This window comes from Mus pahari, chromosome 6, assembly GCF_900095145.1.
Source record: "Mus pahari chromosome 6, PAHARI_EIJ_v1.1, whole genome shotgun sequence".
Lineage (NCBI taxonomy): Eukaryota > Metazoa > Chordata > Mammalia > Rodentia > Muridae > Mus > Mus pahari.
The window spans coordinates 56,002,601-56,023,976 of record NC_034595.1 but is presented as its reverse complement, the minus strand read 5'-3'; the positions used below and the strand labels follow the sequence as shown (position 1 = coordinate 56,023,976).

The 21,376-nt window shown below is 45.5% G+C and overlaps 1 protein-coding gene across 1 annotated transcript in view; it reads right to left on the bottom strand.

The window, feature by feature from the left end:
• The window catches only part of Plpp3 (phospholipid phosphatase 3), a 74,196-nt gene extending 62,865 nt beyond the window's left edge, over window positions 1-11,331 (bottom strand). The window contains exon 1 of the mRNA XM_021200442.2: window positions 10,632-11,331. Coding sequence (XP_021056101.1) covers window positions 10,632-10,770 — 139 coding nt within the window. The 5' untranslated portion in view covers window positions 10,771-11,331. The remainder of the gene's footprint in view (window positions 1-10,631) is intronic.
• Window positions 11,332-21,376: the final 10,045 nt, after the last annotated feature.

The following is a 21,376-nucleotide window of genomic DNA, read 5'->3' as shown; positions in this document are numbered from 1 at the left end:
GTCACTCAAATCCTGACTTCCGAATGCTGATGCTGAGGCTTAAAAACAAACCAATTTAAATGATTTTCTGTTGACCTACCTATGCTTGTCTGCATGTATGTCTGGGCACCATGTGTTTGCAATGCTCACAGAGGCCAGAAGAGGGCACTGAAACCCCCCCTGCTCTTCCCCCACTCCCAGAACTGGAGTCTCAGACAGTGAGCCACCATGTTGGTGCTAGGAACTGAACATAGGATCTCTGCAAGAGCAGCCAGTGCTCTTAACCAACTCTCTAGCCTTGGATGCTGAAGTTTTAAGGTAGTCTTTGCGGGTCTGTCGTTAAAGTACAGTATGTACATTAGATATTTTTGAGGTATCCAGACAACCATAGGACGTACCGTGGTTGCCTTTAATGACCTCAATGGGTTCAGGGTGAGAATCACAAATCTACCTACCTTTGGACAACTTGGCCTCCCCAGCCTGCTGACTGATAGAAGGGCAGGCTTGGGGTGGGGGTGGGGGCGGGGAGACAGGGTTTTAGCAACACATAAGCAGGAGAACAGAGCAGAGAAAACCAGTCTCACCAGTCAGACTCTCACCCCAGTTCTGGAACACTCTTACTGTACCATCTGAGGGGAGCGATGTTCAACCTCTCTGAACTTCAGCTCCGTAAAGCTGAGGTGAAAGTGACTGGGATTTTACAGGCTCCCTGGAGAACCGATCAGAAGGCATGTGCAGCGTTTAACATGGTGAGTGGCCCACAGCTAATGCCTGATGCATGTAAGCCACTGTCATCACTTCAGGCTCCTGGCCAAATCCCCATAAATACTAGCTGAGTGCACTGTGCATCCACTCACCCACTCTGAGCTGAGGACCCTGGGATCAGCCTTTGCTTTACTGTGGACACACTGAGGCCCCAGGGAAAGCAGCTAACAGTAGTTAGTGTAGTGACAAATCTCTCCCCTCCGCCTCCCTGAAACATCTGTACTTTCCTGTCCCACACACTGACCACTTGGATGCTTTTAGCACAATGTACTATCTAATTCATAAAGCCTTGCGATTATCTTATCCTTTTTAATTTTAATATTCTGCTGATGTCCAGCCTGACATTCTAAGAGGTAGGAAATCATTTAAATTCTGAGATGGTGATTTAAACTTACCAGGAACTAAACACATTTATATGATGTGGCCTTAGGTACATGAAGGTCTTGATATTTGTACTTCTAAACAGTTTTTAAGATACTCTGAAGTGTTTTTTGTTTGTTTGTTTCCACTTAGAAAGTCTACAGTCTGTAAACTCCACCCAGTTCTGTAGGTGTTATTCAGCACTTGGGTGTAACTGACCACCCACCTAAAACCTATGACACAACTTAAAAGATCAAAAATCTTTTTTTTTTTTTTTTTTGTGGAAAATGTCCTTAAGAACAAAATAATCCTGCAGTGATTTCATGAATATCCTAATTCCTAAGACATTGTATTTTTTTCTTATATGTTTTAATTAATGTAGCACAGGCATGATGGAAATAATTTGGCAGTTCCTCAAAAAGTTAAACATCTGATATATGATCAAGCAATTTCACTCTTAAATGTAGAGATCCAAGAGAACTGAAAACACAAGGGCTGCCTTCCTATTCACAGTAGCTCAAAATGGGAACAGTCCAGGGAGCCATTAAAAAAAAATAACTGTATAAACGAAATGTGGTATATCCATACAGTGGGAGATTATCTGGCAATAAAAATAAATGAAGTACTTCTGATACATGCTACAATATGGATGGGACTTTAAAACTTGAAGGAGGAGGGGGAGAAGGAAAAGGAAAGGAAGAGGAAGAGGAAAAGGAAGGAGGAGGAAGAGAAGAAGAAGAAGAAGAGGAGGAGGAGGAGGAGGAGGAGGAGGAGGAGACACAGCTACAAAGTACCAAATGACCACATGGCATATTTATATAACATGATGAGATTCTTTATGGGAGAAAAAAGTGATTAGTGGTCATTAAGATAGAGGGGAATACATTGAAATCGATTTCTAGTCTGTGACTATAATAAAACCCAGTTGTTTCTAAAATGTATTTATAACCCAAGAAATACCTGAACATAAAACCAAGACAATTTTCAGTTAACTCCTTTAAGTGGCCTTTAAGGACATTTTAAGTCCCAGTAGGTGACTTACTGTCTCAGTTTTACTGTGGATGACACATCTGAAGGAGCACCGACTGACTAGTCAGACCACAAGGCTGCTTCCTTTGCGCTCTCTCGCGCGCGCGCGCGCTCTCTCTCTCTCTCTCTCCCCCTCAAGACCTTAGGTCAGAGCACTCGCTCGCCTCAGTTCCCCTAGCCCTCCAAGCCAGAGATCTTTTTCCCAAGCCTGAATTAGATTAATTATCATTAATGGTCAATTAATAATAGCTTAAATTATTTTAGCTCTAAATTTAATATAGAATATAAAGTTAACATTTATTCTAATTTTTAAAGACCTCTGTAGAACTCTTCTAACTTTTCCTTCCATCCTAAAAGGACCTTACATTTGTAAAACCGTGTAGCCACCACAAAACTAAGTAGAAATTCTTCCCCCAAATTTGGAGTTACTCTAGAACCTAGCAGTTCCTATAGCAGTTCCTATAGCAGTGGCTAGCTATATGGAAATTTCCATAATAAAGGGAAAGATAAATCTCCCTTGTTTCTTGGTCCTCTAAAATAATGTCAAAGGTCCCCCCAGCTGCCTGCCATTTCAGCTCCTTTTCTCAGTCTGGTATTAACCCTGCTTCCAGCCTCTTCTCTCCCTGGCTCTCACAACATAAATGGACCACATTACACCCTAGCTTCCACCAAAGGGCTTCCCAAACGCATTTCTATTCCCCTGACCTAGTGTCTGCGGTTCCCTCCCCTCTCCAGCCGCTTGTCCACTACTTGGCTTCTGGGTTATTATTTCTCCCCTGGGACCCAGCTTCTTACCTCTCCCTCCATCTTGCCCCACCGTGTTTACATTAGCCCTCCTTTAAGGGTCCCATGTCATCATTAACCAAAGGCTGTTTTCCCTTCACCAGCCAGGGAATTCCTTTTAGGTAAACCCAGTGTGCACTTTGCCCACAGAAGTTGCTCTGGGAACATCTGTAGAAGAGAAGTTTGAAAGGCAGGTGCAAACACATACTTGATCAAATCCCTCTCTAGAAATTATACAGATTTACTCTGCAAACTAATTGGGGTAGGGGTGGGGCAGCTGTAAAGACAACATCAGTGAGAATGGCTTCCTTCATGCAGTGTAATTGCACAGTCTGAACTTTAGGGGCATATACACAGGAACCAACACATACTGCTTGTTATGACAAAGCACTTAGGCCGATTTGCATTTCTCTGCAAAACTCGCCAGGCATATAATTTTGTTAATTTGTGACAAACCTCAAAAACACACCATCAATACCCTGATTACAATATGTACTTCGAAAGCACACCAAAAAATCAACTGTACCTTTCAAAGGCCTGCCTGTGGCGACCGCCCTTACCCATATTGTTTGCTGTGTTTTCCTTTTGGGGATATCAGCACAGATCATAACTTGTGCATTCACCTGGTCCTAAGTGAAGAATAGTACCAAAAGGACATTCAAAGATACGGCCTCCCTTGGTTTTGAGTGTAAGGACTTCCAGTCAGCGTATGATCTTCAGAAAAATTATTTAGCCCCAGACTCCGTTTCATCCATCAGCTGGGGAGAATGACTTCTACCTCAAGGATTGCTCAGAGGCATTTAAAAAAGCACAAGCTTTGAAGATGTGAGCTCCTTTTCCGTTCTCCTGGGGTACGTAATAAAAGGCGATGTCTGGCCGGGCAGTGGTGGCGCACGCCTTGAATCCCAGCACTGGGGAGGCAGAGGCAGGTGGATTTCTGAGTTCAGGGCCAGCCTGGTCTACAGAGTGAGTTCCAGGACAGCCAGGGCTAAACAGAGAAACCCTGTCTGGGGGGAGGGGGGGAGCTCAAATCACTCCCGCAGTGAGCTAAGAGCCACACCTTCTTGACCCAGTACCAGTCTTAAGGAAGGGACTAGATCAAAACTGCTTAGTCCTCCAAACTCACACCAGGAGTCTCTGGCCTCACTGGCGATTTGGACTAAAAGTGAAACCTGTTTGTCTTGTCCCTCTTTTGACTGACATACACAAGGGAAATAGTAGAAGACTCTCTCCGAGCGGTGCTACATGAAAGGTATCCAGTTTCGAACACCAATATCAGAAAGGCAAGACCTTGTTTCTCCTCCTGCTCTTTCAAAACCCCTTGGCAATTAATTACTAGCCAGCCCAGGCCTCTGGCGGCCACAGGTGAGCAGAACATTGGACTCCCGTGTCCACGCTATCTCAGTTTATATGGATGAGAAATGAGACCTCAGTGGAGTTAGATCACAGAGTGTGACGAAGCTCTCATCACTGGGGGGGGTGGGGGGTGGGGGGAAGATGGCATCCCAGTGGCTCTCCCCTCAGTGATCACTTCCCCAGAAAGAGTTGTTTTTCTGACCAAGACTAAGCATACAATAATGTTGGTACTGCTCACAACAAAATCCTAGAGTCCATGAATCTAGCTGGATAACGAAGAATTGTTTCATTAACCATCCACAGAGAGGCTGAGGCCACCTTAAACTGATACACAGTTCGGGTTCAGTTCCGTTCAACTGCCTACTCTACTGTCAAGTATGGTCTTCAAGGTTCCTGGGCTTCAATGGAGTCCCGTAGAACAGGTCACACACATTCAGACTTTAATAAAATTGGTGCCAATGAGATGGAACTGAGGAGCGCATCTTTCCTGGGCTGTAGTGAAGAGTGGGCAGTGAGGGAGGATGAACAGCCCCAGGACAGTGTGCTGAGCAAGAGGAACTGCCCAGGGCCACTGCCTCCCCAGCTTAGCATCATGGTCTGACCCAGCCTGGATCATAGCACAGGACACCCTTCCTTAAAAAGCAAAGAGCACCCAGGAAACAAGCTTTTTACTTATTTCCAAGGACAGGTACTCGGTTCAGTCAGGCATTGTCCAAATTCTCCGCACCCTTCTTAGGAGAGCTGGGGGGGGGGGGNGAGTAGGGTTGCGGTTGTTTGTTTGCTTGTTTGTTTTCTTCCCACCCCGGTGCTATGGAAGAGAGCATCAGCCACCAAAGGTGACCAAGGTGCCCGCCCTCTGCCCTCCCCAGACAGGTCAGAAACCCGCTACTCTTTCTTCAGCTAATGGAAACCATTCCTGCCCACTCGGCAAGCTTTCCTTCCTCAGACATTCTCCCTTTAATAAGGAAGAAAGAAAGAGGGAAAGGAAGGAAGGAAGGAAGGAAGGAAGGAAGGAAGGAAGGAAGGAAGGAAGGAAGGAAGGGGAAAAAAGAAGGGCTTTGTCACAGAACCCTGGGAGATAAGGGAAGAGGAGGAGCTGAGGATGCTATCATTACTAATAAAGACAGTGGCAACTGGCCCCTGACAGCAAGGACACACTTGTGAACTTTGCACATGCAATCTCTCACCTCAGCTGCAGGCCACAGGTCACAGGCCACACAGCCTGTCACTGCTTCCCTGATTTTACAAATGAGGAAGGAAGCTGAAGCCTGGAGAGGTCAAACGCCATTTGTCCAGCTCACACCTATGGGTGTTAGCTTTCCGTTCCCTGCAGTCCCAACCCAAGAGCCACCACAACCTGTATCATTCTCCCAAGACTTTGATCTGCTTAAGCCACCATTTAGCAATCCAGTGTATTCCCATTTCACCTCTCAGAAGAGACAGAGACGTGAGACCAACAACAAGCCACAGACACCTACAGCCTAACCGTGCGACAAGAGCTGGAACACCCAGTGCAGGGACAAAAAGCCCCGCTACATAATTCAACTGCCCTGAAGACATCAAGCGCTTCACAATACAGTGAATCAGTCAAAGGTTTTAATGAAAATACAGAATGCCAGGTTCTGCCCCAAGCTCCTGGGGGAAGACTTGGAATCTGTCCCTTGCACCGGATGGATGCTTCGTCAGGTGAGTTTATTAACCGTGGGCGTGAGAGGGACTCTCCACAGTAAAGGTTACTCCCCAAGTGCTGTGCAGAATTGAGCTGACACACGAGGTGGGGTTTCTCCGAAAATATTACTGCCTACAAGCGGGAGAAGCCCTTGTCTATAGTTTCATCAGTACCACGCTGTGACCAGCTGCGCTTTGCCAGCACAGACAACTGCACAGAAAGGGGTAAAGAATCTCAAATTGACAGGCACGCAAAGGGCTAAAAATGGAAGGGCCACCAATTCTGGTTTTAGTATTCTCCCACCTAGGCGCTACCTCCAAGATATCTTTTAGGACTTCAAGAGGGCAGGGAGAAAGAAAGAAAAAGATGGATGAGCGGGACATCAATTCCGGACAGTAAGGAAACAGTTTGTCTACCATCCTACCATCCCACTTGGAGACTCCTGAAGTACTAAGTACTAAGTGCTGGCTACCTTCGTGTTCCTTACAATGCCTACAGGAGAGTTGGCCAGGTCACTCAACAGCAGACTCATGAAAATCCCTGTATTGTGCGGCTCCACACAGTACCTTAAGTTATCAAAACCATCACTGCGTCACCGAGTCCCTTAAAACTCGCAGTAAGTGCAATAACCGAGCAACAGGAACATGGGAGGCACCTCCTGCGCTTGTGCAGTTGTTTGTGTTTGATTGCTATAAATTTCAGAGAGAAAGTCAAAGGAAACATTCAGCCAAGGGGTACGCGACTGCCCAGTTGCCACCAACTTAGGCTAATTTTCATCATTACGTCTTTGGTCAAATCTGAGCATCTATGGCACATTTGCCAGCACACTCACAAAACTGTGAAGAGCTAGGAGTGCAAGATGATCTGGTCTCTCTCATTGCTGCCATAGCAAGAAATCTATGCCCAGAAAGTAAATTTGTCCAGATCACACAGCGAGCAGTCAGTATAAGAACTCACATCTCTGGGGGCTCCTCATTTTTGCTGTAGTTCCTAGAAAAAAATACAGAAATGTTTTCTTTTTCTCTATGAGAGTTGAGTCCCAGTGTATTGGACAATGGCCTGGGATTTTAGACAGAATCTCCATTTCGCAGTGGAAAGAATATAAAGCCCATAGGAAAATCAATGTGCCCCAAGCATGTAAGTAGAGTCAGCCAGTCACCATCTAAGGAACCTTAGTGTCTGCGTGTAAGAGTTCTATTCCGCCGGGCGTGGTGGCACACGCCTTTAATCCCAGCACTTGGGAGGCAGAGGCAGGTGGATTTCTGAGTTCAAGGCCAGCCTGGTCTACAACCTGAGTTCCAGGACAGCCAGAACTATACAGAGAAACCCTGTCTCGAAAAACAAAAAAAAATAAATAAATAAATAAATAAATAAAAAAGAGTTCCATTCTAGTCTCTCTATCCTACTGCCCCTCCCATCATCAAATAGTACAAAGCAATGAAGAGTAATGCACGAAATAACTTTGACCCTTCCAGTACCATGTATGGGACCAGCTGTAAGGTGATCACCATTACTATTTAATCGCAAATAAAAAACCATCAATGTAGAACAACCGGACTGAGTGGCGTGGTTGTGAGCCACCTACATTGTGTACTGCTGATGAGAAGAACTAGAACTTCCTTATCCTCCTGCTTGGGTCCAGTGGATGCCGGGGAAAGCGAAGAGGCAGGCAGCAGCTCTGTGGCTGAGATCTAGGATTTGTCACGAGGTCGGAGCTTCAGGAGTCTCCAAGTGGGATAAAGGACTCCACTGATGCTGAGAATCAGGGAAGAACCAAAGCTGGCTTCCTTGAGGATCTGCCCTTCCTTACTGCCTTGAGAGGAGCCTTTTCTATACCATGGAGATGACTTTATAAGTGGTACAGTGGAATATACACTAATTGACTTCTATCTTTAAGAGCAGCTAATAGAGTTTAAGACAACCGGAGATCTCTGGGGTTCTCATGGCACTCCACACCCCAGAACTAACGTTGAGGGGAAAGTGAGAAGGGGTACCCTACTAAAAGAAGAGTAAAAAGGGTTTCAGAAAACCTACCAGGCAAAGACTTGCAATTGTATTTAAAAGCAATCAGCGGAGAAAGATAACTGTGGATAGCAGGTAAGTCCCCTGCAGTGGAGAAAGATAACTGTGGATAGCAGGTAAGCTCCCAACAGGGTTCTCTCATACCGGATTCTCTCAGCCTTCAAATGAGAGTGGGCTTTTTGTTTTTCACCCAGAATTTAACACTCCCAAAAGGTATGTGAAGCAAGTTACACCACTCGTATATTTCCACTTACATAACAGGCACATCGCAACATCAGCTTTTAGTTTTTCCAGATACTAAAAGATGAAGCTTGGTCTATATTCCTATGGGAGAATAAACAGAAAACTGTCTCTCTTCCTAATATATTAGTACCCTGTAATGCGGACCATATGATCAATAAACTGTAGAAAAATTAAATCATACTGACAGTCTCAGGCAAAAACTGAACCAAGTAGAAACAATTTTTTTTAGGACAGCAGTGCGTAGAATATTAAAATCACATGTTGCATTATTAAATCTTCTTTTGGAAGCCAAACAGAGTTATGTTGCATAACTACCTCAAGATACACGCTAATCTTACAGATAGTTTTTCCAATTAAAGGTATCAGGAGGTATTTAATCAGTAATGCTGTCCTATAGTCTGTGCTTATGCCAAAGTTTGACAACCAGTTTTAGAATTTTTCACTCTGGAGAGGCACTTGCTGCAAATGAAGAGTTGAAGTGCGTGCACATGTACCACACCCCTACATTCCACATTCTGAACACACAGAAAAACATCTTGGGGTGTCCTCGACCCTGCTTACACTATAGTTAACAGGTATTACTCTCTGCACATGGCTTTCTTCTAATAAGAATGCAACGTTGCTAAGTGCACCCCACCCCCCATCAGAATAATGTCTAGAAGGGAGAGCAATGGGTGCGAAGGCTGTCGGAAATCCAGCTCTAGCTTTCCTAAGGATAAAGCAGGAGGCAGGGGGCTTGCCAGCACAGGCATCAGAGAAAGCGCTGATCCCACCCACCAAGGAGACACTCAAACTCAGGGAGGCCCCAGCCAAGGTAACAGCAGAACGGGGCTTCTACGGATTTAGTGGTCTCCTCGTCCTTCCCCTCACCCCCGGACCTGGAAGGATCTTTTAAAAATTCAACAACTTGATTATAAGCCCTGAAGTACTCATCTGGTTCACTATGCATGATAATAAGCCTGCCGCCACCAGGAAGGCAGGCCCCCCAGTGACAAGTCCCCTGAATAGCATCCTAAGGTTGAGCGCCTGGGATCTGAGCGGAGAAAAGGATCTCCTTAACTACAGTAACCCCCTGGCCTTTCACAGACCGTGGTCTTCCCTCCGACTGTCCCTATTACAAGAGGGCCATTCTTAATTTTAAATTCTAAGAAACCCATCGGCTCCCAGAATTCTAAGGAAGGTAGTCGGGCGGCAAGAACAAGAGGCCACTGCCTACGAGTCCTCAATAAAGGAAGTTAAGCCAGGTCGCCACAGTCTGCCCCGACTAACCCCCTCCAAAAGGCTGAAGCCTCCGTGCAGGAGTTCTATTTTGGGGGAACTGAACTGGGAACACAGATGTTTCTTCCGTTAGCCTTGTTGGCAGAGCGGCTCCTGGACTTCATCCGAGTTCTTAATGCAGGAAGGGGCCTCACAGACCATCTACTTGAATCCACTCATTCAACTGAGGATACTGAGGCCAAGGGGGTAGTTAGGTGGCACACCCAGAAGGGCGGCAGAGGGGCAATGCTTTGGTGACAAGTTTTGCACACGTTTACATCAAAAGTCGCTTTAAAGGAAAAAGTCCTATTTTTTACTTCAACCCTGGATGTATGTCAATTCCTTCTCTCCACCCCCCCCCCCAGCCTGGTTCAATAAATCCTTCTCTCCCACTCCAATTCCTGTGCCTCCCACCGCTCTTTCAGCTGCAACTTGCCATCTGTTCTAATAAACAGACGTGCGCTAGCGCCTCAACTTTGAGGGAGTTTAGCTCCACTATAGCCCCTAAGCAAGACTGTGGCAGCCTTTCTTTCAGTGGCCTCCCGGCACGAGTCAGGGAGTGAGCTAGTTTAAAACTGATGCCCGCGAAGCGGCCTATCATCTGGCACACAGAAGGCGCTCAACAAGTGATGTGCTCCTCGCTGCCCAGCACCTGGCCGGGTAGAGCTGCGTTCCACCCTCTGGGGCTTTCAGCCAAGCGAGTGACAAGGCCGGCTAGCGCGACTGGCCCTGCAAGGCAGCGCGACGGAAGGGGTGGATGTTTACATGCAGCCCGGACGAGCAGCGCCACTCCGGTAGGAGCCTGCCTTGCTCGGAGACCGAGATGGGTCTCACTCGCATCTGACTCGGATACAGAGCAGAGAGCCACAGGTTTCCTCCATATCTTGGAGCTCCAGCTCACACCTTCCGAGGTGCTGGGCCGGACTCCCCGCTGGAGATCACCCCTAAGGAGGTGGTTCCAGCTGCCGCGAAAGCACAAGCACGCCCCAACTTGAATTCGCAGGCCGGGGATTGGGGGTCCGGGAGGGCGGGGAGCTCGCGGCCAGCACGGCGCCCGGGGGTGGGGGAGATGGCTGCGGGACCATGGGGGCTGACAGCGCAGCGGGGCCCGGGGCCCGGGGCCCGGGGCCCGGAGGGGGTTGGGTGGGACCCGTGGGACTGCGCTCACCCATGAAGAGGCAGAAGAGGTCGAGGCAGATGAGCAGCACTCGCTTGCTGCCGCCCTTCCTCGGGTTGTTGTTGAGCGCCGGGCTGCCGCCGTTCTTACTCTCAGGGACGATCGCCTTGTCGTACTTGTAGCTTTGCATGGCGCTGGCTGCTGGGAGCCTCCCGGGGCGATGCGGGCCGCCGCTGCTCAGGAGCGGGTCTGCGGGCTCGGGACGCGGCGGCGAGTGTGCAGCCCGGCCGAGTAGTTCCAACTGCAGTCGCGGGTAGGTTTCCCCTCTGGGCGCCTCTGCTTTCCTCTCAACCCCAAACTGTTCGCTAGTCCAAGGGGAAGAGAGCCAAATCCCGAGCAGGAACTTTTGCAGAACTGTGCTGCTCCGGACGCGTCCGGCTGGCGTGCGTCTGCGTGTAGGAGTTTGCGAGTGGGCAGCGTCGGCGTCCCGCCACGATCCTCCGCAGCTACTTAATGAATGGAGCAGCGCGGATCCCTGCAACTCCGCAGCGTCCTGCAGCTAGCTCTCCTCAGCGTCTGCCCAACTCCAACTCTGCCTCCTCCTCCTGCTCCTCCTCCTCCTCCTGCTGCTGCCGCCCCGGCTGCCGCTGTGATCGCTCGGTTTGTTTTCTGAGCTTATATTTCACGAGCGCCTTTAAAAAAGCGAGGGGGGAGGAGAAGGACCTCCTTACTTGGCTCCAACAAGATTCTGAAAGCACAGCCCCTTCCTTAAGCTGCCTAAAACGTAGGATAATTAAGGCCACATTTCCCCCACCCCTTTTCCAAAAAAAAAAAAAAATTCCTAAAAGAAAAAGTTGCTCTCAAACCAGAGAATCAGGGAGCCCCTAGCGTTCAGAAACTCCAAAGCATCACAAAAGGGGAGGGAAAAAAAAAAAAACATATAAATAAAAAAATTTTTTTTCTTACTGGCCTTTGATTAGAGGTGGGGAGAGGATCGGTGGGAGGTCTATAATACTAAAATGCTTTATTTACTTGTTTATTTATTTACAAATTTCAGCCTTGAATTGGATTATCCTAAAAATACAATTTTCAAGGACAGCTAGGTTGGTTGTTGTTTTGGTTTTAATGCTCAGTACTGGATAATCTGTGCTAGGTTCAGAAGATCCTACGGTGTAAAAGACTCCAGGCCGGGCGGTGGTGGCACACACCTTTAATCCCAGCACTTAATCTGCACGGGAGGCAGAGGCAGGTGGATTTCTGAGTTCAAGGTCAACCTGGTCTACAGAGTGAGTTCCAGGATAGCCAGGACTACACAGAGAAACCCGGTCTCAACCCCCCACCCCCACCCCACCAAAAGACTCCGGAGCCAGACCCCCTGTTCTAGAACCCTATGTCTCTGTGCCTTAATTTCCCCATGAGTAGACCACAGAAACCAAAATTTCTTCCCCAGGCAGTCATGGTGGAGATATAATTGATTATTTCACATGAGCTTCTGCAGCAGAGCTTGTACAACTACAACAGAGGAGCTCGGTGAGTTGAGCCAATACTACTAGTTCTGAGTGTGGGAAACCAAAGCCAAGCCTGCCCACCCCTTTCCTAGCTGGCCTCTGGCATACCTGAGCATTATTGGCCTTGACTTTCAAGGAATCTGATGTTTCCCCTTGAATGCTCTTTATATGATTTTTAAAGTTGATTACTTTTATATGAGTTGAATTTTTTTTTCCTTCAAGAGAATCAACACTTGAAGGGTCAGGACCCTCCCTTACATCTTCCTTAGTATCAAGCACAGTACACAGTGTACAGATGCACATTTCTTCCAAGGGTCTTTATAATACAGAGATGGAAATGGTTCAACGGTTCTAGCATTGTTGTTGTTGTTTGTTTGTTTGAGACGGGGTCTCTCTATATCTCTTTATAGCCCTAGATGTCTTAGAACTCACTATGTAGACCAGGCTGGCCTCAAACTCACAGAGATATGCCTGCCTCTGCCTCTCAAGAGCTGGAATTAGAGGCAACTGGTTCTAGTTTTTATAAAAAAGATTATTCTATTTATTATTCTATGTCAGTCTATACAGATTAGGGTTTTGCCTGCATGTATGCCTATGTGCCATGTGCTTGAAGCACTCACAAAGGCCAATGAGGGCTGTCAGATCCCTACAACTGGAGTTACAGATGACTGGGAGCCACCTCTCTGTGGGCGCTGGGAACCCAATCTGGGTCCTCTGCAAGAACCTAGTTGCTCTTAATCACTGAGCTATCTCCCCAGCTCCAAGTTCTAGCTTTTGGATACATAGTACAAATGGTATCTGACTGCCCTAGTGGGCCACTCCATAACTCTGTATCCTACCGTCAGCCCTCTTGAGTTTCCCTTTCACTGCATACCGTCATGGTCCCACCTCTCTGCCTACATCATAAACCTTCCTCCTCCCAACTAGCACACTGTTTCTCCTCCGGTGCACCCCCGATCTTTCACCCCCACTCCTTGCCTTGCTTGGTTCCAGCACAGGTTTAATTTTACCTTCAATATTTTGCCTAGGCCACTCTTGCAACACTCAGTCCAACGTGGTGTCAGTTAACAAAAACTATTCATTTGTATAAATGGCCTTTGCTGTGGGGCCATTGATTATCCTCAGTGAGCCTCTGTCGTGCTCCGGGTTTGAGGTATCTGAATTAAGCCCACATTGGACCTATTTAATGACGAGACTGGCAAGGAAACGCAAAGTCCTGACTCCCGAAAGCAAGATGCACCAAGGAAGTGTTGGAGTGGACATGTCAGCTGCCAATCAGAGGCATGACGCCCATCAAAGGAGAGCAGGTGAGGCCCCTTGGCATCTGAGAGAAGTTCCTTGAAATCCCCTTCAGGGGAAGCAGCACAACCTCACCTGTTAAAACAGCAGCAACAATGCGAAGCTAATGTCATAATTAACAGCACTGTAAAAGGAATTCTGGGTACCAGAGGCTTTTCCATGCTTACAATCCTCTTCTTCATGAGCATACACCTCCTTGAAATTCAAAGATGCCAAATCTTCAGAATTCCAATCTGAAAAGAAAGACAGCTTCTGCAGTCTTCTCTAACCTGTCCCCCGCCTTGGGTCCTCAAGCACCTGGGCTTCCACTTCCCACTCCATCTTCATTCCCTTTCACGGGTGGCCATAACTTGCATGTCCAAGGCCTGAACCCTGGAGCCTGTCTTGGAGATCTGAAGGGGCAGCCGTGAAAACCACTGCCCAAGTCACAACTGAGTGGAGGTCAGGTAGCCCATCCCACCTGCTCCTCCTCCTCCTCTGGAAGATGACTTATGTTAACAGTAAATGCACCTGAAAAGGCCAGCTTCTCTCATGATCCAACCATAGCTGAGCCACCATTGCTGTTTTTACAAATTACTGAGATTGCTCACTTTAGCCCACACTCTAGCTTCGGTTCAAGGAACCTATTTTATATTAAGGTTCTCTGGCTTAACCTCAATCACTTATTAAGAAAGATAAAAATCTGTTATCCCCAAAGCAGACTAAAAACAAAAAGCAACAACAAAAAGAGATAAATGAATGTTTAAATAAAAGCTTTCTATTTCTACTTACAGGGCTCTCCTCACTAAAGGATTGGAGGATGCTGTTAAGTGATAGGCGCAGCTCTCTGCAAACAAGATTATATTTGCATAGCGTTCAAGGGAACAGAATATTTGAAATATTCATTAAAACGGACTCGAACGAGTCATAAAGTACAGTGTCAACCTAATTCCTTAGGTAATCAGACACAGAGCAGCCTAAACTCCCATTGGAACTGGCTAACACTGACAAGGAGCGGACACGTCATCTGCCAATCAGAAGCAGCAATCCCCGTTCAAAGGAGAGCAGGTAAGCCCCCCCCCCCCCCGACAGCTGAAGACCTTTCGGCTTTACTCTTTTCCCTCATTCTAGTTTGTCCCCCTTGTCCTCCCTCTCCTCAGCTTTACACCTGACGCAAATAAACGTCAGTGAAGCCAGTCTGATGATAGTTTACAATGGTGTCATTTCAAAGTCATTAAGTAATTAAAATTCCTGGTAAACATAGCTTACCAAAACTCACACATTAAAATGACAGCCAGTTCACTAGCATGGCCGTGTAAAAACTATCACATCAGCAGGGATAAACGCCCTTTTAAGAGTAACTTAGTATGTGTGGCAACATGTCATTCTCAAATAACCGATCCCTCCCAAGAGGTTTAATAGCCTTCATTTCTAGGATCTCTCAGTTACCTCATAACTCTCTCTCTCTCTCTCTCTCTCTCTCTCTCTCTCTCTCTCTCTCTCTCTCCTCTCTCTCTCTCATATCTACTTAATCAGTTAAACCTCCAATACCTAATTAATCATTTTTATTTATTTATTTTTTTGAAAAACAGATATGAATTGGTTCTGGAAGTGTTTGAAGGAAGAGAGTAGCAGCCACGACACTACAGAGTTGTACTCAAAAAGCCAGAGTCCCCGATTTAAGTTGTGAAAATTAAGAAGACTTCAGTTTAGCTAGAGAGTGCCTGTTTATCCAGGTTCTTCAAAGTCGATCCACTCCACCTCCTCCAGTAGGAACTAATCAAAGCTGGCTGGCTTGCTACTGCGAACACTGAATTTGATATCTTGAGTAACTCCATACTTACCCTCCTTAGCCAAAGCAGGAAGGAGCAGGGATGTGGGTCAGAAAACCTGGTCTCTGCTGATGCAGAGGAACCAGCCCAATCTCTACTTCCCTCAAAACTTTTCAATGAGGTAGGTTCCCCCACACACACCCCGCCCCCGTGGAAGGCTCCAAGAAGTTTTAAAAATGAAAGAATACACCTGAAATCACGTGGTTCACAATAAGCAAGTGAATGTTTGGAAGCCTTCAGTTGGCCCCAGCACTGCAAACATAATAAACAATGCATTAAATGAATACTATTTCTACAACACAAGTGACTTCAGTACTCATTAGCCCTATTTTACTGATGGGGAAAATCTGGGCAAGCCTATTCAACTGGATGGAACCAGTTTTCTAACAGATAAAGTGAAAGCGATTCTCACCTCAGCTCATGCAGTGCAAAGTTGGCCACTCTACAGAAAAATCTCTCTCCTTTCCCCTGAACGCAGGAGAGTGTTGTGCTTGCTTTAGAAAGGCAGGAACCGAATCCTGGAAGGAGGAGAGCTTGCCTTAGGTTGGATATAAGGAGAATCCTGAAGTCCTGTTTGAAGCCAGATTTGTTCATTTCTAAGTCAAGGTTGTCTTCATCCCACCAGGCCCCGTTCTGGAAGATGCTCAGAGATTTCCACTTCCGCCCAGCGGTTCCCCCAGAAGGCTTTGCAAGCTCTCTTGCAGAACTGGCCTTCCTTTGTTTTTGTTAGGAAACTCGACTTTAATTAGTTTGTTGTTTCTTACAGGATGGTAAGATCACAATGTCCTTTGACATCATGTCTCCGAGACAAGAGATCTGTGTTCATCATTTGTCAGGCAGGTTGTTGTTATAGGAAGAGAGCTTTAGGAATATCAAACCAGGTTGCTGTGAGACAACTTTAGAATCACATTAGCATTCTTACCTCTCTACAAACAGTACTCTTTTCTTTAGCTCGAAGTTAGAGCTGCGAAGAGAAAACGTTACAGTACTTCATGCGTTTAGTAATGGAGGCAAAAACAAAAGCCAAGGGTGCAGGCCGACTTGAGAAACTAGTAAATGAAGACACTGCCAAGCTTGTTCAAGACAAGGGTAAAAGCAGCTCTCCGCTCGCTCAAAAGGAGACTCACGCTGCCACCTTGTGACGCTGCGGAAAAATGCTCATACGATACCAGGAGTAAATTGCAATTGGAGAGCCTGAGGAATGGCTGGAATTATTCTGTGATGTATGAACAATAGGCAAGCAAGAATAGGTAGGTTTTGAAGATCGGGATACTGGTCATTTATTTAGTAGATATCTAACGGATGTTTTCTATGTACATTCCTAACACTTCCAGGAACTAGGGGTGTTGTGGCGAGTTAAACAGACTAAACAAGCAAACGAACAGGTTAGTTCCTACCTTCACGGAGCCTTTAAGCATCTGGCTCTAATACCCATGAACTCATCTTAAATTCTAAAACAACCACGGGAGCAAATCTTTTCCATGTTAAAGATGAGATTGCTAAGCACAGAGAGGTGAAGAAACCCGCTGAAGGCGGCCAAGGGCTGAGTCCCAGACTTGAACCCAGGAAGAGAGAAGACATCAAGATTTTAATCATTAATCAACACTGAATAACCTTTGCCTTCTGTCAGACATGTAACATATGTTATATGTCAAACATGTAACATATAAGTGCTCCTGATGTGGCTGCTTATTTGTGTTTGTCTGAGAGGAAGTGGTGGATGATCGTGTGCACATGTGTGTCCATATGACCAATGAATTCACAAATAGACACACTCACTGCATTTCTGCACGCATAATTACTCATTGTATACACACATGTATTTGTTCACTGTTTCACCACCAACCATGTTTTTCTGAGCACCCGTGCTGTGTTAGGAATCCCCGTAGGACTGGGGGATAAACATATCAGAGCTTGGGGTTGCATCCTTCATAGGCGTTAGTTGGTTTTTTTTAGGACAGACGATGATCTCAGACACAAATCAAAGTATGTGCTTCACATGTAATATGACAAGGCTTCAAGCAGCAGTCATGATGAGAAGAGTCATAATTTGCCGCAGGGGCCCAAGAGAAAGGCCCACAGTGCATACAAACCGTGATTGTACAGTGTAGTTGGAAAGGTGTGTCACAACTTAAGTGCACAGAAACAGACATACCAAATTTCACATATCCTAGTTGATCTTTCACACTTTTAAGTCTTTGGTTGTAGAATAATGCACCCGTGCTATGCTGTGTAAGTAATTAGTTGTGAGCCTTTAAGTTGACTTGTTAATCTATTAACACTATTAACTTTTATATAAATACTTGTCTGGCCATAAACTACATCCAAATCAAACACCTCAATGACTTCCCTAGCCACTTCCCAATTAATTAATGATCCTTCACTAAAGTTGGCCAAAGTTGAATTGTTCATTTCTGAACCTCTTACAACTAGTATCCAGTATACATGAGGATAACGTCCCTCTGTTACCTTATTCGATATGATGTCTGAAAGGACCATTCAAATTATTTTGTGAAGCTATACATCATTCTTTTTCACTTACTGTATATTGTCTTACTTCCTGATAGGTCATAACTTACTTGTTCTAAATTGGGTTCTTTCTTTCTTTTTAAGAATTATCTATTTTATATGTATGAGTACACTGTAGCTGTCTTCAGACACACCAGAAGAGGGCATCAGATCCCATTACAGATGGTTGTGAGCCACCATGTGGTTGCTGGGAATTGAACTCTGGACCACTGGAAGAGCAATCAGTGCTCTTAACCACTGAGTTGTCTCTCCAGCCCAAATTGGGTTATTTCTATTTGTAATCTGCCATAGATAAGGCTGCTAATGAGCCTCCCCTTGCACACATCTTGCAGGAGGGATGTTCTTGTTCTGTTAGACAACTCTCTCAGGATGGCTATATTTCCATGTAGTAAATACTATTCCAGAGTGTTTCAGAAAAGCTACACCAATTAATTCATGCTCTACCTGGCTGTGTCTTCAGCATGTGATATTGTCAGACCTTTGGGGTTTAGCCATTCTATTGGGTATACATGGGTATTTCACTGTGGTTTTAATAGGCACTTACCTGATGAGCACTGTGTTATGTGCTCAACGGACATTTGTCGGTATTCTTTAGTGGGGTACATATTCAAGGTGTCTGTCCATCCCTTAAATGTTTTCTTAGGGATTATATATCTTCTCTCTGGAGAATATATTTCCCCTATTGGTAACTTACCTTGTTCTTTCTTTATTTTACATTTTAGAAGTCAGCGGAGTTTTTCTAAACAGTGCCAAGTAGTAGCTATTTTAGGCTTTGCAGGGTGTGTGATCTCCGTGGCAACTAGCCAGCTCTCCCACGGTACTACTACAGCAGTTAGAGAGTTTACCATTGAGGAAGCTTGATGAGTGAGTTGGGCTATGTTTCAATCCAATTTATGGATGCTAAAGTGGAATTTCATTCTTGTCTCACATATTATGAAATACCATCTTCCGATTTCTTCACCTATATAAAAATAGAAAAACTATTTTTACTTCACAAGCTGCTTGCTGGGACACGGCAGGCTTAATTTAGCTGCTGATCCATAACTTGCCAAGTTCCAGTGTATTTTATAAACCCGGGTTCTTCAGTCTAATGAGTATCAGTGTATCCATCTCTTTATCATTAATGCCTTGTACCAATGTAAGAAATCTCTGCCTAAGGCAGTGTTCTGACTACATCCCCTTCATTTTACTCTGCTAGTTGTATTTTCTCCATCTTGTGCTGTCTATAATCCCTCTGGTATTGAGTTTTGAGTGGGATGTGGGTCAGAGGTCAGTACTTTCATTTCTGGGTATCAAGCGATCACCATACCTTGGTGCAACTATGACATGTGTGTGCCCTGGCCCTTTTCTCTATGCTCCTGTATTGAATCAAATCTCTTCTAGTCATGGACTCGACAGCTACTCACTGAGACTTATTGTGCACCATGGCTATAGATGCTACGTATGGGGAAAGGGCCAAGTAGGGGAAAGGGCCAAGTTTTTCAGAGTGTTAATACTGATTATATTAGCAATTTGATGTATGGTCAAACAGAAAATAATTATTCTAGAAAATTAACTGAGTTTGTCATTCTAAGTCCACAATAAAAGTCAAACTAACCATGGACTTGGATCACATTAATAATTGCTATGGTCACATGAACCTTAGGCCATTCATCTGCTTCATTTAGTTCTACATAAATCCTGAATTCACATACACACAGAGACACACACACAGACACGCACACAGACAGACACACATATATACACACAGAGAGACATACACACACGGAGATAAACACACAGAGACACACAGATACACAGAGATACACACAGAGAGATACACAGATACAGACAGACAGACAGACAGACACACACACACACACACACACACACACACACTTCTGAAAGGCAATCTGGAAGGAAAAAATATGAGTGTGAAAAAGTTCCTAATAAAAGCAAAGGAGAACTTCATATTTTTTCCAGATTATTTATTTTTAGTGCCCAATGCCTTTAGAGGTCAGAAGAAAGCATCAAATCCCCTGAAATTAGAGTCATGGCCAAGTACAAGCTCCTGCGAGGCTGTGTGGGTCCTGGGAATTGAACCTACACCCTCTGCAAGAGAAGTGGATGCTCTTAACTACTGAGTCATCTCTCTAGTCCAAACTTCATATTTTTTTTTTTTTATTGATTATAACAAACTGAAAGGTAACCTCTAAGAAAGATAAGAAGTTCATCCAAAAATCTATGAAATTTCCATACTTGGAAAAGACGGGAGGTGTGACTGTTTCTGACACAGCTGCCTTAAGGATCTTGTGGTAAATTTATTTTGCACGACCCAGGTGGGGCCTAAATCTAATGACTGTGTCCTTACAAGAGATAGAGAGGAGCTGGGGCTTTAGCCCAGCGGTGGGACACTTGCCGAGGTGAGCAGAGCCTTGAGTTTGATCCTCCAGTCCTGGGAGACAAGCTAGCACTAAAGGAAAGCATGAGACTGGGAAGCTCACATGGCAGAGGCAGAGATGGGAGGAGTGCGGCCAGCACTGCAGACCCAGACGCAGGACGCTGGCAGAGATAAGCAATGGGCTCTTCCGAAAGACCCTTGAAGGAACTGAGAACAGCAACAGGACCACTCATGTCTCATGTCCTAAGCCACTGTTACAGCATCCTCAAAGCCTAAGCCACTGGGAAGCTAAACATAATTATCTCCCCCAGTCCACTTTCATTTAAGGGAATAAAAGTTCCCTTAAATCTTGATCAAAAGTGGATTTCAGGATGACAGGAACACTTTGAGGAGCCCATGCCTTGAGTGTCCATGCTATGACCAGGCCCACACCTCCCCAGTCTATCTTCTCACAGAGGCTAGCTGACCTTGCAATTTTTATTAGACTTTTAAACCCGTCTTCTTCTACTAGACATCAAACTCTCCTAGAATAGAAGGATTCTCCACCCCCTACCCCCCTGCCCACACCCAACTCCTTGCTCATCTCTTTCTTTTCTTTCTTGAAAATCTTCGTTGTCGCAACAAAAAATTTTAACCCTGGCACACATTCCATTGACCTTGTCACCAAACATTCTAGTAGTATGTATTCATATATTCATATCTTACTTTAAAACCCCCCATACTTGTAGTTTCTTTGAATGGTTCCTTTTCTTTTTTAAAAGAAATTGTTTTATGTATTTACATCCAAATATTGCCCCACTTCCTGGTTCCCACTCCAAGAGTTTTTACCCCTCCCCACTCTCTTTTGCCTCTGAGAGGGTGTCCCCCCCACTCCCTCCCTACCCCCACTTATCAGTTTCTAATACCTACTACTCAGTAAATGATAAACAAATTAGAAGCTAAACAAAAGTTTAAGTGAGTATATGAAGGACCTGTGTTGCCATGCACAAAGACTTCAGGGAGAGGTCATAATACTTTTGATACTGTGGGATGAGTGTTTTCACGGATGGAAGCCTGCTTCATTGTTCATTAGATTAAAAAGCACAACTATGGCCTGAGAGATTCATCTCACAACATACTGTGTTCCAGCACAGTCAATTTTTTTTCCCATGAATTATGCCCTTTGTCTTGTGTCTGCATGAAGTTCCATGCCTTCTGTTTTATGTTTTCTCTGTCTCTCCCCTCCCCTCCCCTCCCCTCCACCTTCCCTCTCCTGCTCCTGATCAGGAT